Source organism: Gavia stellata, chromosome 18, assembly GCF_030936135.1.
Source record: "Gavia stellata isolate bGavSte3 chromosome 18, bGavSte3.hap2, whole genome shotgun sequence".
In the NCBI taxonomy this organism is placed as follows: Eukaryota; Metazoa; Chordata; class Aves; order Gaviiformes; family Gaviidae; genus Gavia; species Gavia stellata.
The window spans coordinates 7,135,680-7,151,916 of NC_082611.1; the positions used below are offsets into that span (position 1 = coordinate 7,135,680).

The 16,237-nt window shown below is 43.7% G+C and overlaps 2 protein-coding genes across 2 annotated transcripts in view; one reads left to right on the forward strand and one right to left on the reverse strand.

Moving 5' to 3' along the window:
* ADAP1 (ArfGAP with dual PH domains 1) overlaps positions 1–1,444 on the forward strand; it is a 62,702-nt gene extending 61,258 nt beyond the window's left edge. Inside the window, exon 11 of the mRNA XM_059826224.1 lies at positions 108–1,444. Within this exon, the coding sequence (XP_059682207.1) occupies positions 108–136 (29 nt within the window). The 3' untranslated portion in view covers positions 137–1,444. The remainder of the gene's footprint in view (positions 1–107) is intronic.
* Positions 1,445–3,195: 1,751 nt separating this feature from the next.
* GET4 (guided entry of tail-anchored proteins factor 4) lies at positions 3,196–16,143 on the reverse strand. The gene is made up of 9 exons (XM_059826366.1): positions 15,989–16,143; positions 11,612–11,690; positions 11,106–11,187; positions 9,974–10,123; positions 8,161–8,299; positions 6,081–6,221; positions 5,922–5,997; positions 5,662–5,734; positions 3,196–4,539 (listed from the first exon to the last, which is right to left on the reverse strand). The coding sequence occupies exons 1-9, from the start codon at positions 16,141–16,143 to the stop codon at positions 4,451–4,453; spliced, it is 984 nt and encodes a 327-aa protein (XP_059682349.1). The 3' UTR covers positions 3,196–4,450.
* Positions 16,144–16,237: the final 94 nt, after the last annotated feature.

Consider the following 16,237-nt stretch of genomic DNA (forward strand, 5'->3'; position numbering starts at 1 on the left):
CAGCAAGACAAGGACCAGCCGCAGGGTGGGCTTGTGCCGGGCTGTCGCCGCCTGCCAGGGTTTGCCCTGCTTTTAACTTTATTATTTTCTCTGTTTTTTTCTTTCAGTGGAAGCCCATTTCAAACATAAACCTTAGCTGGGACTGGCTGGGCAGACCTGAGGAGTGAGCTTCTGTTTACAACACAATGTGGTTTTATTTCAAATGTTAAAAATAATGAATAATAATAATAACAGTAATAATAATAATACTTCCCTCTCCCCTCATCATTCACTTGATCTTGTTGGAAACCAAGAAGGGTGGCAGTGAAACGTTGGAGAAGCTGCTGATCCAACCTGAAACTCAGCTCTGTGGCCGCTCCGTGGGATGCGCTGCTGGGATGGGTGGTCCTGCAACTCCGTCATCCCACACCCGCTGAAAGGGGTGTCCCACCCGGCTTTGGCGGGATGGCAAAGACTGTTGGTGGCATCTCGGGGAGAGATGGGGCTTTTCCCCACCAGCTGGGCTGTGTGGGCTGGAGCTGAGTGTCCCCGCAGCCCCGGCTCTCCGCCAGCCCTTTCCCCGGGGGGCTGCGAGTCCCTGAGCTGCGATGTCCTCGTGGGATGTGAAGCACCAACCTGGAAACATCTGAATTGGTGATGTGCGAAAGGGCTGAGCCTCCTGATGGCATCAGGGTAAATGATAAGTAAATTACCTCACCTGGGGAGCGGTGGTGGTGCTATGCCCAGGCTAGGGTCACACGGGATTTAGAAATAGGGGAAATCGGCATTGTTGGCCTTGTGGGCCTCATCATCTGCTTAACGGAGGGCACGGAGAAGGGGTGCTCAGTGCAGGCGGACACCGAGCCACCAGGCGATGCCAGGGGAGCAAAGCTTTTGGGGTCGGGCCCCCATCACCGCCCTGCTGTGCCCCTGCTCCCCAGGTTCCTGTTTCATGGTTCAGGGGAGTTCACCCCATTTCGGGAGCCCAGTGGGGGTTGGGGGTGTTGAGCTTTAGGTGCAGTTTTGTGGAGAGGCACCATAAAAGCCCATCCTGGCCCCCTGGGCAGGCGCATCCCTCTGGCTGACAGCACCTTGCTTCTCCAAACTGGTGGTTGCATGTTTCCCCACACCTCCCACCCCCAATAATTCTCTTAATTTTTTTTGTTGATTATTTTTTTCCCCCTGCCAAAAAAAAAAAAAAGCTGCTTGAAGTGACGTTTCAGCGCTGTGTTGAGCACTGTAATTCCTGCGGTCGGAGCGGGTGGGCTGGGACCTGCACACCATGTGCTGGATTTTTACCCAAAAATGAAATTTCCAGTGTCCACCAGCCCCAGACACTGACCTGTCGGAGGCGTTTCTTACATTGGTGTGTGTAAATGAGAGCATCTCATCGGCTGTATGCATTCGTTCTGTCACTGGTAAGACAACTGTGGTACTAAATGTCATTTGAACCAATAAATTATTATGTCAGAGCCCTGGCTGTGTGGTGCTGGGGCAGGGGAGGGAGGTGGGGTTAAAAACCAACAAATGACAACAAGTAGGTGAGGGTGCTGGTAGAGCCCTGGGGGTGCAGGACACCTGCAAAACCATCTGCCCACCCCCCTCAGGGCTGCCCACTGTGGGTGGAGGGGAGTGGGGGGCAGCCGCACACGTGTGTGTGTATACCAGGTACATCTACTTCATGTAAACTACGCACACATATTTATGTGTATTATATAACATAATATATATTATACTTACTTGTGTATATGTGTGTATTATATAGTGCACATTGTTTACATTTTATATATACTACGTCTATTTTATATCTATGTATGCACACACATACACTGAAGAAACATATTTCTCAGGAATATAGAAATAAATTCTATGAGAGTTGAATAGTCACAGACACAATTATAAACTGTGCATAGTAGATAGATACAGCACAATATATAATACACTTCTATGTGTGTGCATGTGAGCTGAATATAGTTCATATCAACACAGGCATGTATATATGTAGCTATCATTAGACATATAATTTACAAATATATAAGCTAAAGGTATTTCATACACATCTGTCTATCTACAGAGACATTTTTATAATTGCAAATTTATAAAATATTTAATTAGGTATAAATATACATGTGTATACTTTTTATATAGCTACAACTTATATATATATAAATATATTTATAAATTTAAGAGAAATGTATTGCATATAAACATACATATATCCACATGCATGTGTGTATGCACAACTATAGATAGATGTTTAATTTATATTTTAAAAGTATTTATAAATATGTATTTTACACACACCCCCCATCACTCACTCAGACTTACTTAAAAGCCCAGGTGTGTCAGAAGCAGGGAGAGGAGAGGCTGGGCTAGTTCGTTTGCGTTTATAGCTAGCTATAAAGATTGTGTGCATGTATAATTAAGAATAATATAATTAATATTATAAATTATATGTCATACAATTATTTAATTATAAATTATTATATACACAAAAGGCTGGTTATATTTGTGTGTATATACACACATGCATGTGTGTGTGTCTCTATATATATATATTTTAATATATATTATTTTATACAAACACACATATACTGCTGAATTACTCAGGTAGGTATTTTGTACATACACCCAGACCTGCCCTGGGGCAGCAGCGCAGCTGCCTGTGGGCATGCTGCAGGCTCCCTGGCTGTGGGGTGCTGCCCTCCCGGCAGGGCTGGGGCTCAAGCTGGGCACATGTGAGGCACAAATCAAGGGGACGCTGGAGGTGGTGGCAGCCCAGACCTGGCAGAGCAGAGGTGAGCACATAAACTCATCTTTAGCTGTTGATGCAGGACACAGGAGGGGCTGTTGCTGCTGGACACCTGCGGACACTGTAAGCTGCCCCGAGACAGGCATGTTCCCTGGCAGCCAAAGGCAATGAAATGACATGGCTCTTACCTGCTGCCGGCATCCCAGATCATTTATTATTTTAGATGTCTACAGCATCATCCCAGGTAGGGGCTTCTTCCCTGAACTTGCTGCAACTCAAAGCGATCCACACCTGCCCCAGACAGTACAGTACCTGACTAAAACTATGCCTTTACTGCACAGAGGTAAATCTGCAGCACTAAGGTCTGGGTGACCCATCGTCAAAACGCAGAGGAGGAAAAAAAGCAAGGAAAGTAAGATCTCTGCTCGTGAAACTCTCAGAAAGCAGCAATATCGCACGGCCTGGTATAAAGTGTTTATTTGAGACTTCACAATTAACACAAAGTCTTCCTTTCAATGCCTTTTCTTTTTCATACAGTCAATAAATTTGTATTAATCCCTCCCTCCCCCCATGCATGATTGCTGTTTATTAATCTAAGCCTTTTTATTTTCATCATGAAAAAATAAAGCGTTTCCCCACCATTTCATCTGTTCACTGTACCACTGACATCCGCTGTGCTGCATTAAAGAGGAGATGTAGAATGGCTATGCCTACCACTGGGGTTGAAGTTACTCCATTATTTATCAATTTATTCTTTTTTACAGAAAGTGTTAAATGAATCAATCATCACCCAAGAAAAATAAATATATCATAAAGAACCAAAAGTTTTGCAGTATCCCTTTTCTTTACATACAGCTCCAGTTCAAACACATACGTTGCTTGCGGCAAATCATTTAATTCACTAGAACGCCGTCACCTTTACGTATGGTTGTGAACTTGCACTGAAAAAGGATGTGTTCCAAAGGAGTAGAGCCATGAGCCAAATTTTTATACCTAAGCAAGAGAGATCCACATGGAAGCCAATTACCTATGTTATGTTCCACTGACTGGCTCTTACTCAAGAGCAATTCAATCTTGTGCTTTTCAGGAAGTATCGGCTAAACACACACGTGGGCTCGGCCAGAGCCAGACCTTAAGGAGAGTGAAAGGCAGTATGAACAGCGTGCATGTTACTCACGGCAGTGGAAGCGAGTTCTTGGCATCAATGTCTCTTGGATGCGCATCTCAAATTATGCTGCTTGGCTCGTCTTGCAGTACTTTTGGCATCAGCCTCGCAAATAAATTATTCAATTGATCACCCTGCCTTTCGAGATCTTCCTTGGAGGTGGCAGAGGTCAAGGAGGCTTTCTCGTAACAAAGATGGTATCGGGTAGGCTGTGAAGTACAAGACCCATATTTATGCTTTATTGAGTTACTGTGCAAAAGGGAATACTGCATCAGAAACCGTAGAAGACTATACTTTAATCAAAGTCACCAGCCGCTGTATCAGAAACCTGCTAACAATTGCTCCGATTGGTTCGTTTGGCTACTTTCTGTTGGTTTCTTTCTTTTTTTACATAAATAATATAGACCGAACATTATAAACATTTCAGCAACCATTTCTAAAAGACCGGAGGAGCCCTTTTAGGTGCCAGGAAACAACTGCAGGATTCAAATTCCAAAACTGTCTTTGGAGTCATCGAATCATCAGATTTACACGGCACCCAATGACAACAACATTCAGTCGAGCTCAATAGGGCTGCTATCTTCCTGACCATCTTCTGTGTCGTCATCTTCTCCAGTTCCCATCAGGCTGTTTAAAAGGTTTCCTATAATGAAATACAAGACAGTCAAAATTGCTAGTTTTACATTTTCATCTCAAAAACTTTAACTATTCTCCTACCATCCTTCTAGGGTGCAGATTTCAATAATAATAAAATAAAATAAAATAAGAGGATTTTGAATTAAAAGAGTCTGAGCAAGACATTAGTATTCCCACAGCAGTTTCCATTAAGAATTTATTGATTTGGGAAGCTGTATTTTGATACTGTTCCTTCTCTAAGAGTACACTCGAAAAAAACACCAAGTTGCATACTTATGTACTATAGCTGCACCCTGAGAGGGAAAAAAGAACCCAACCAAATAGGGAAAGACACACCTCCAGCAGTGAAACTCTCAAAAGACAGCGATGGTCTGCATCACACTGTAAAGAACTTCTTTGAGACTCATTTACGCTTTCTCCCTGTTTTATTCAATTTAAAGATGCTTGCATTGCTGAAAAGCTGTTATTTACATATGGGATCTATGACACTCATGTTTTTTTCATCAAACTTTGAGTATCAGTGAATTGACATTTGCAGGTAAAGCTTCAATTCAGTTTACAAACAGAGAAGCTTAGTTCTCAAGGGAAAACATCAGATTTTGCAAAAGTAATCCAGATCAATTTGCTCACATTTCATTCAAGAACCAGGAAATGAGGGCTGAATTTCTCTGTTCCCTTTCATTTCTTGTAGAAGGGCAGTATTAATTTCAGAACTTCTACTTTGGGAACATTCATTTTATATCAGGACTGGTTAGATCTCTACCAAAGTCCCAGACTTGACTTAAGGAAAATCAGCCACTGAAGTCTGAGGAAATTAAGCTCTAACACAAATAAGATTTTACTTTACATTTGGAAGTTATACCATAATGTCAAAAATTAACCGTAAGAGTCATTTACATGCTTCTCCCCTTCTCAAAGATGAAAAGTCTGCTAGCTTCACCAAATTAATTTCACATGCAACCAATTCATCTTGTATTCTATGGTACTGACTGTTTCTACAGGCTATGAAAAAACTGATATATTCATTAGAACAAAAAATTACCCATTTCCAGCACAGCCGTTTTATATAAGCCACTGTGCTCTGGAAAGACTGGTGGTATCTATAAACAATTGTCGGCATAAACCTTACCTAGTAATCCGCCGTAGGACGATGTCTGCTTGGGCGGAACACCAAAGAAAAGCTGTCCTATTCTATCTAGGTACTGAAACGAGACAAGATGAAGAACAATGTCAGCTACTTTGTTTACAGGTGGAAATACTATGGGCAGCAGTCACACCACACAAGCTAGATCACTGACTCCTACCTACAAGTCACAAAACAGGAGACAATCAGCTATTATTTAACTAATTCTGTAGGTTAAATCCTGTTTACGACTACAAGTAACTCACCTCATTATACATAGGATCTCTTTTCAGTGAAGGTTGATACTGTTCACACAATACTGTAAATACTGTTAGTTTTCCTCTAGAAAGGAAAGAGCCAAAAATGTAATCTCAGTAACAACTGAAAAGGAAACCAAGAGCAACATGAGAAAAATCAGACTGTACCCATCAACTGCCAATAACAGAAACCAGATGAAGTTTAGCAGTGGTTGAACAAAGGGCGGACCCTTTTCTATTGAAGGATGTTTCTGTGTGTATGTCGTAAAAACAACTGATGCGCTGGTCTTATTTTTTAAGCAGAGAAATCTGCAAAAGGAAACAGAACAGGGCAAGTTAAAAATAAAAGGCACAGAAGTAGTTTCACATGCAGAAAGAAAAAGGGAAGCCAAAAGCTCAGCCATCTCTACTTCATTTGTGCATAGAAGCCATCTCGGGCTTAAACTGATGGCAGAAACCCTAACTGGTAGAGATGTACATCTTTGGCAAAGGTTTGGCTATCAATTGAGGAAGAGGAAAATCGCTACTAAACTACATTGTGGAATGGTCCAGAGGGAGAACTGACATTAAATACTAATACAATGAGCTGAACCAAGAGCTTAGCAGATTGTATACGGGACGGTTACTAAAAGAGGGCATGAATTAAATCAAAATGTGGAAAAACTGGCTACCACATGATTCAAATTAAACATGACATTGCATTTACTGGTCCAGAGTTTACTATGCTGGGGTAAAAACTTAATCAAAGATCTCTCTCCTGGCCCCACCCACTCCCAAACACATCTCCTTTCAGTATGTATATCAGCCAGCATCCAATGACTGTCATTCTATTAGCACTACCTCAAAATAACATGGCATCAGGACCACTAATAAGTTTGACACACGTATCTAAAAGTCTCATAATAAAGCTACACTTGGAGCTTCCAAGCCATTTGTCACCAGTTAACAGATCGATTTCCCAAACTGATCAAATCTTTGCCAGTTAAATTGACTGGACCTGAACAATCTCTGCAATTCCCATAGGCCTAACAAGAGACTTTTTCTGGGACAAATGCTGTCAGCAAGCACTGGGAAGGCTGCCACAAGCAGTCTCATTTTTGGTCCCATGCTGGCCTCCCAATTCTGCACCCTCACACGTGCGAGGGCATTGGGCTCTTTTGCTTTACTGCTGAGCAAGGAACTGCAATTATTTTCATTAGAGTAGAAACTGCTATGTAAGAGGATTTAGTACAGTATTTGAGATATAGGCCAGTAAAGGATGCAGTAGTACTGCTGTATAAATACTGAAAAAATAATCTCTTACTCATAACTTCTCCCCAGAATTCCACCCCCCTCCAGAACAAAGCCCCATAAAATTGTTTAAGAGGGCTGCGTATACTGGATTTCCACAAAGGATTTTCTACCGCTCAAAATCTCTGCAATCTCTATCAACCAGCTATGGAAAGCAGGACAGATCTGACATGATAGCTCACTGCTGCCAAAAGAGAGACAGACTCGCTCTCACCTCCTCCCTCTCCCCCAACACCTACTCTCTCCATGACTCCCTGCTGCACAGTCCTGTCTCCACCTCCTCCTCAGACTCCTCCATGAGCTGCTTTCCCTGACTGAAGAAACCCATCAGCTGATTAAACACAGTAAAATTGGCTTTGTCAACCTTAATTGGACATGAGCTCTGCAAAGGCACATAATAGCTTGCATTCCCACTTCCTACAAAATAAATGCCCAAAGTAAATGAAAGCCACCAGCAACTTTGCCAAACCTTGAACCATCGCACTGTTGCTCACAGACCAGGGTGACCCAAGACAAATTGTCTCTTAGGACAACGAGACTGAGAGCAAGTACTACACTAAAGGTAAATACAGACCCCGCTTAGGCCCAGTCTTGGTAAGAACGTCAAGGTAAGCCCTTACTAGACATAAAGTGGTGTTAACAAAGCTAAGAATTGTGCTTTCAAGGTCAAACAGATTACATTAATTCTTCAAGCAATTAACATGATTTCAGGTGTTGACCTTAATACGTTTTTTGGTGTTTTTTTTTTCTCTCCCCAATCTGACCAATTAAACACACCAGTTTTGAGATGGTTTTCTCCTGTTGTTACTACACAAAGTGAGTTTCAGAAGCTCTGACCAGTTTCGCAGTTTCTTTTGAAAAGGATGCATGGTTAACCTACAGTTATCATGTTTAAATTAGATTGGCCTCAAACACAGAATCATCTCAGCAAAGTAGTTAAAAAAAGTTTAACACCTACTGTAGTACTGCCTGTGCTACAAACATGTCCACCTCACTGCGATATCCCCTGGACGAGGAGTATTCTACTAGCATATTTGCACATCCTTCGCCATCTGTGGAGTGCAAGAAGTGATACCGAGATTCACTATAGTTTTGCTCTATAAAAGGAAAAAGAAAATGGCTTTTAAGAAATCAGTTCATCATACCTGAACATAAAAACAAATTTGTTAGGCTTGTACACTACAGCTGGTAAAAGGACAAGAGCTACACACATGGTATATAAACAAGACAACTAGCAAAAAGAGAGCTTTTTCCTTTCTAAGTAACAGACCATTTGTAAAGGGAGATAATAAATGTTATCCTAAATACATTTGAACAACAGCTATTAAACACCGCTTATTCAATGCCACCACAAAACACAGCTACCACTGGGACAGACAGCTTGACCTACGGTCATATCATTTTATCTAACTGCATATTGACACTTCATGTGCTATCATCAGTGCTCAGGAGAAGAATCAAGAAGTTCCGTATTAGACCATGTGCACCAAGAAGTCAAACAGCACCTTCAGCGTCCTTCTTTCTAAGTGCACAGAAAGAAGGCATTTCCTATTTTTAGCTTAGCCCACTCTCGCTATCAAAATTAAAATTGCTTCCATATGCTGAATAGAACAGCAATTACACAGGAAAAAAAGGTGTAAGAAATGACTATTTGTTAGAACTGAACTTGAAGCAAAGCACCATAGAAAATCACTGCAATGACAGATGAAAACTGGATAGCTGCGAATTTTTGGAACTTAAAAGCTTTTTTTAAAAAAAATCTGAGCCTTTTCTAATGAAACTCTCAAAAACTACAGACTGAGAAAACATAAACATACACATTTTGACTTCAAAAGAACAGTGAGCAGATGGCTACAAAATGGGGATTTTTACTTTCAGAATGCAACCGTTTCTTATCCTAATCGTATCTCGGCTCCTAACTTAAATGCTCTGGGGGAAATCTTCCCTTTCTGGCTGGCAGCAGCCATCAAGCTAACATAAAAAGCTATGGGATTGCCTATGGCATGCAGAAAGGCAATGAGCTGGAATGTTGACCATTGGGTCAGGATTGTTTTATAAAACCACTATCATCACTGCAGCTACTGAAAAATTTAAAATAAACAAACAATCATCTTGCACAGCTATTAATTAATGAGAAGCCACAGAAGAGATGGCATTTATTTAACTGTTCTCACTCACCTTTGTTATGTTTTGAACATAAGACTTTAAAAACTGGCTATCATCCACAATTAAAATAATTATTTAGTGCATTTTTGGTTTATCTTGCATCCCATCACAAGTGATAAAATCCCACATAAATCAAAGGCAAGAGCATTCATTCTGGAATAAGCCTGCTGGTCAACATCTCAAAAAGTACCTAATTACAGATCCAGACAGTGTTTTGGATGTTAGGTGTTGTATTTCAATCTTTGTCATGTTTATCCAGGATTTAAAACCAAAAAACCCACAATAGAACAGCTTTGCTCCCCAGCAATTTTCCTCCTAATGACTCAATCAAACTACCTCAACATCTAAAGGATCAACCTTCCTTTTGCAGACAGCTTTACAGCAGTTGTGTTTTGGGTTTTGCAATAATAGGGAGTTACAGCCCTAGGGTTTTTTTTGTTAGTAACATTAAGCTGAAGTTATTGCAAAAATCAGGTTAATAGCAGAACTCAATCAATCATTTCCATCCCAGCTTTCTTAGATTATTTCCAGAGTAGATCTCTTACAATATCATACTTCCAACATTTTCAAAACAAAACACAGAAAAGCCAGTTGATTTTGCTTACCTTTCCACAGGGTAATTGCTAGTAACTGGTGCAGTTTTGGATGTCCAAGTTTTCCTGATCCCCCGCTAGACCATTTTAGTGCTCTGGATACAAAAGCCACTCTTTCTGGAGAATTTGGATCCATTAAACTAAACAATTTAGCCAAGTTTTCTAGAAGCAATAAGATTCACAAATATTTAGTATTAATAGGAACAGGATGAACTGCCACTTATAGTGCATATTTAAGGTACAACATTTAAGTTACAGTGCTATTGTGTCTTTAAGCTCCCTTAATGACCTCCATAAGCCACCTTAAAAAAGAGTGACTTTGAACTTGAGCCACTTCAAGTTAATCTTGCAAGTCACATCAAGTCAATCTTGCATCTATCAGCCAGCAATACTCGTATGACTGCTCCACAGCCAAAAGCTGTGCCTTGCAGTCAGCTGGTGACAGCTTCCCTGTCTCATTGTTTGGGACAGGATATTCCAAAGGACCATGCAGTTCCAAGGAGGAGGAAAGACTGCAAGTTACGGGACTGCTTGCCATTCATTGGGAAGCTGTGAGGGACAGAGGGCTGTAGTTTGGAAAAGCACCACCAGAAGTCATAGATGGGATACAAAATGTCAGAGCTGATCTAAGTAAACAACAAATGGCCTCTGACTGTCTGTCTCCATCCGCAGGTTGTTAATAGCGGTTCGCCCATGCTGCAGCAGTAGTCTGCCCAGGCAGCTCTTAAGAATGTCTCCCTGAATTGCCTGCTTACCAAATCTCACAGTCAAACAAGAAAAATTTCCTTGTGAACAGCTGAACCACAAATAATGTGCACACTACTACACTGCTAGGGTGGGAAACCACCGTCCACCAAAGCCCTGGGGACATCAATGACTGTGCAGACAATACATTATTGCTGCATCAAGGAAAGGACAATGCCACAAGACAGCAATGTTTGTTCTAAGCATGCCCACAAAGTTATCGGGAATCCATTATTCTCTAATAAAGTTTACCCCCAGTCCATTTCTATGATGAAGGTAATCCTTAGCCATGTGGGAGGGCATACAAAAAGGATTTCAGGTTTCAAGACTGTTAACAACAGTCACTGTGAAGTGAAAGCACATCTAAACACCATCAAACCGAGCGCAGAGGTCACCTCACCTAAAAGGTCATCCGCTACTTTTGCATCCGATTTCTCCAAAGACTCCAAAACCAGCATGGACAGATCAGCAGCACTGTTTTGCTACAAGACAGACACATACTGGCAGTGATGAACATATCAGTACATAAAAGAAAACACCAACCAGAATTTTGTCAGATGCAGATTTAACAACTTCATCAACATCTACAGCCAATTCATGGTATCAAGTCTCAACCTTCTCTTATAAAAAAATTATAGTAACTTGACGGCATCAAAAGAGAAGCCTCCAGGAAAGCAAAACAAATATGGTTACGATTATTGTCTGGATGCTCACAAACACTTCTGCTTTATGTTCCAGTTTGGCATAATCCTTCTTTGTGGAGAAAGGCTCAACAAAGAGATAAAACAAAAGATTACAAAGCAATTACCCCAAACATTTACCATTGAGAATTCACCATTCACCCCTCAAAATCTTGGAATAACACCCCCCCCCCCCCAGACGACACACATAAAACCAGTGACTTACCTGGTTATGACTGAAGAACAGCAAAGCCCCTGAATACATTAGTTCTCTGGCTTCTGCATGTTTTCCTTGTGACATATACCTGAAAACAATACCAAAGCCTTGATAAAAATTACCACTAAATAAGTTGTGTATACTTAAAGTTACTTACATTTAAAGGATTAAAGACTACTAAAATTTAAAATAAAGGCGATAAGGGATTTATTTTTTAATCAGGTTAGTTTCAATAATGACGTAACTTTAACTGCAAGCTACAATTTGTTTTCCACTCCAGGCTTGATGGAATACAAGCAAAAAGTGCAAGAACGAGAACTTGAGAGCTTCAAACCTGATTTGGGCTAAAACAAAGAAAAAGGAAATGATCCCAAGAGTTGACCTGAGTAAAAGATGCCAATGCACTGAACTACACTGCTCAGACTGTCCCATTAGAGGCTTTATCAAAACCAAAGCCATCGCAGTGAAACCATTTTCAGAATACACCCTGGACAGCCTGCACACCCAGCGCCGCCCAAGTGACTCCAGCCCTCTACTCAGCGATGTCTCCTTTCCACTGGTTTAAGTCTCTCTGACCACTACTACTCTCTGCTAGGGGACATCAACCACATACTAGTCCTCTGCTGAACCAAAGTACCTTGTCTCTGATAGGGTCTAGTAAGACAAGAGCAGCCAGCAAGATTTACCATGCAATAATTTACAGAGTCACCAATTCATAAAAGAAACAAGTCTGGTCTCTCAAATATAATGCTTCAAAACATACCTGCTGCTGCTTCCACCTTCCTCGCTTAAGAGTTAACCAAGAAACGAAAAGTAAAAGAATTTATTCCCAATGGTTACCTCTTATTGTGGTGCTGTGATTGCAGCCTCCTGCACATCATCATCATCGGTAACTAAAGGTCTTGGATAGTCACATCTCTAGATTGTAACTGCAGCATTTCCTATAAAAGCAGTTGAGGTGGGGCAGCAGATAGTTTCCAATTTCCATTTCTCTTAGCTGCTTCTCAAAAAGTCTGTTTTCTGAGTAGTTAATAACAACAGCCAATTTGCTCATATCAAAAAGATAAGACGTCAGTTCTACCACACTGCTTTACTATCTGCAATATTTGTTTTGTCCCCTACGACACCTGCTCGTGCTGCACCCCGCTTTCACCCCTCTCTGTTCTCAGCGGTCAGAGCAGCCTCTCAGCTCCTGCAGTGACAAGGCCCCCCCATACAGCAGACCCAATGCACAAGCGTCCCCGCAGGGTAACAGAGAGGGGTCGGTGGTTCTGGGAGTGAAGCAGTCAGGGAAGCGGTGCAACAGTGTGGGCATGGAGGGGCTCACACTAACCAGAGGGAAAATGAGCAAATGGTGGATCCCAAAAGCTCTTGTGCTGCAGGTGAGATTCCTGTCACACTTGACAGTCCCAGGGACAGGTCCTACTGGTAAAACCAGACCAGACAACAAACAAGGGATGAGACAGTCCTCCCATCCTGCTCATAGTCTTCCAAAAACCCCAAGGTCTTTCGTCCAAAACAGTTAACAGAACTGTAATAATGGATGGCATGATGGTGTTTTTTTGGAATAAGTATCCTCAACAATTCAGACTTGCAATCACCATAGCAAACGCTCTTCACGTTAGTCAAATGGATAGGCAGTTCCAAAATTTTTATAGTTGGCCTCACATCCAGGTGTGCTTCTAGGCGTTTGACTCTGAATCTCAGTGTGGATCCACTTCCACAAATTCTACTTCCAGTAGATTCCCAATGCTATTTGGGAGCTCCTAGTCTGGGAATTATTACAGCAGATGCTAAAAGATGCTGAAAACAGTTTTGCAATATAAAATACATTTAAAAGCACTGTCTTTTTTTTTTTTTTAAAAAAACCTTTTATTTACAAAGAATTTTTCATAAAAATAAATACTCACTACATTGATCTAAGGGGCATTTAGGACAAGAGAGAAACATTTTCGTAACTGAAATCCTGAAACAGATCATTTATAGCAGAAAAAGTACCTACAAGCATCAGGAAAAGATGTCAACATAACAGGGATGTTAAACTTTGAAGTTTGACTCAATCACCAAACCATTAACAGAGAAGAGTTCAAGCCAGTCAGCCTGTATAGTAACAACACTGGTCCAGATATTCCTATTCAGAGGAGCACAGGACTCGCTGCCCGGGGTCAGGCAGGTTTATGGTAATCTTTCCTCCTCCACCCTCAAATACATCTCTGTTTATGACTTTTGAAACTCTGAGTCACGATTTCAAGTCTAACACGTAACTCATGACAGAACAGATGAACATTTCACAGGCTGGTGTTGTTTAAAACAAGTAAGCGCTGGCTATCCCAAGTACAGATCCACAGCTGAGATCATCTCATTCCATGTTAATGTGTCTCTGGAAAACTGCTGACATATAACATACAATTTACAGAGGACAGACAAGACTATCCAGGACTCTTTTTTGGCCTCAGTGACTCTCCAGACAAGTTTCATAGCCACATTACATCTTTTTGCCTAGAAGCAAACTCTCTTCCTAGCTATGCAAATGTCACCTTTTCATTTAATTGAGCACCTCCTTTCACTTGCATTTAAAATGGAAAAGGAGGCTCTTTGATTTCAAATTAATTCAGGGAGGCTTAAGCAAAGTATGTGAGTTAATACATTCAGAAGACTGGATGAGAAGTGACCTGCTGAGCCAAGTCATCTTCTGCCACTGCAGCCATCACATCACATAATCCTTACTATAAAATAGGCCATCCTTTGTCTTAAATTTAGATTTATTCCCAAATACAATTTAAGTCTTAAGGCCTAGATGGTGCCCTCACTGATCCCACCAGAAAGCTACGGCAGAACACAACGGCTTTAATTTAATGGTGCTTGGTATACAGGGTAGGGCAGGCTGTCTAATGTACACTGGTAGCAGGAGTAGGACTGTGCACCAAGGACGCCACATACCCGGCTGCTATTTTTCTGTGGATACCCACGGGCCTGTTCCCATTCCAACTCAGACGAGCTCTGAGGGGAGGTGACACACAAGTGAGCTACCAAGACTCAGAAGGCAGTTTCCCCACCTGTCCTCCCCCAGCAGAACCACAAGTAAACAAAGCTGGGACCAACTGAGGAAGCCCCTAGAAGACATACCTTATTCTGTGCCCCTGAAAGCAAGGGTCTACATTTTAAATTTTGATCAAAGAAAGGGTGTCCACTGCAAGTTACAGTGGTGGTGAAAAATAAAATAAAGAAGTCTAAAAAAGGTTTGCAATAAAACTAAGTTTCTTGTGATGTAACAGTTAGTAGTAGTATTTCTGAATAAACCGTGCAGGTCTGCTCTACTTAGTCACTGTCATGTACACAAACATTACACCAACTAGAATCTATTCCAATAAAATTCCTCTGTGCAGGTGATTCTTGCCATTCTGAGAGCTGCCCCTTCCTGAAAGCGATACCGGGGGGTGACTAACACGCAGCAAAGTAGGCCTGTTTCTTGGCTGAGCAATAATCAAGCCAAAACCTTAAAACCCTGCAACAATCCACTTCGCAGCCAGGCTGACGGCTGCAATAAGCTGGCAAACCAGAGGCTGTTAAGAAGGCATCTGCTTGAGGAGCTCATGCATGGCCCTGAGGCCAGGGACACGTGAGGGGCCCAGACCCGAGCCCCCAGGGGATGCTCTGGGGACGCAGGCCGAGGCCATCCCGCCTGGCAAGGGGACCTTACTCGGCCTCCTCGGGACGTGAGGCCACCAAGGGACGTCTGGGGACGGGGGACAAAATTCAGCTCTGTCCGTGACCGCTGGGAAGTATGACGCAAGACGCCCCCTGCACGTCAAGGGGACGGGACGGTGCGCTCCCGGGAGGCGGCGGCAGGGAGCCCCCGCCGTGCCCAGATGCTGCCGCTGCTGCTGCTGCCGCCGCCGCCCCCTCCGTCAGCCGGGCCTGCGGGGTCGGGTCGGGCCGCTGGGCCCGGCCGCGCCGCGGTCGGAGTTCACCTTCAAAGGCCGGCGAGCAGCGGCTCCCCACGCCGCCCCCAAGCCCTCACACACAGCCGCCGCACCCCTCCAGGGGCGGCCGGGCCTGAGGGAGGGGGGAGGCGACCGAGCCGAGCCGAGCCGAGCCGAGCCGAGCCGGAGCAACCCGCGGGCCGCCCACTGCCCTCAGGCCGAGGCCGGGCCCTGGCCCGGGCCCTGCTTGGGCTGGCGCCGCTCGCCCTACCGTCCACGGCACGTACCCGCCCCACCCCGCCCCCCCGCGGCCCAATGAGAGAGCAGGAGGCAGAAATGGGCAGAAGCGGCGGCCAATGGCGAGCGGGCGTGGGCGCGGCGGGCAGCAGCAGTACAGTACGTGGGAAGGCTCTGGAAGGCCGGGCGGGGGAGGGGCAGGGCGGCGGGCCGCGCAGGGCCCTACCTGAAGAAGAGCGTCCGGTACATCTGGTGGGCCTCGTAGTAGTCGCCCTTCTCGACGCTGGCGCGCAGCTTGCCCTCCACGCGCTGCACGCCGCCGCGGTTCCTGCCGCCGCCTTTCGCGGCTTCCTGCTCCGCCGCCATAATCGCCGCCGCCATCAACGCGGAGGAGGGGGAGGGGAGGGCGGGGGGCGGGCGCAGACGCACGCAGCCCCGGAACGGCGTCGCGGGCCGCGCGCCTCGCTGCCCGGCT

Coding starts and splice junctions, on each gene's coding strand:
- GET4 (XM_059826366.1), bottom strand. CDS start 16,143: ATGGCGGCGGCGATTATGGCGGCGGAGCAGGAAGCCGCGAAAGGCGGC. Junction 10,124..11,105: donor AGTAGCGGATGACCTTTTAG/GTGAGGTGACCT, acceptor TATTGCTTCTAG/AAAACTTGGCTAAATTGTTT. Junction 5,735..5,921: donor GAGATCCTATGTATAATGAG/GTGAGTTACTTG, acceptor GTCTCGTTTCAG/TACCTAGATAGAATAGGACA.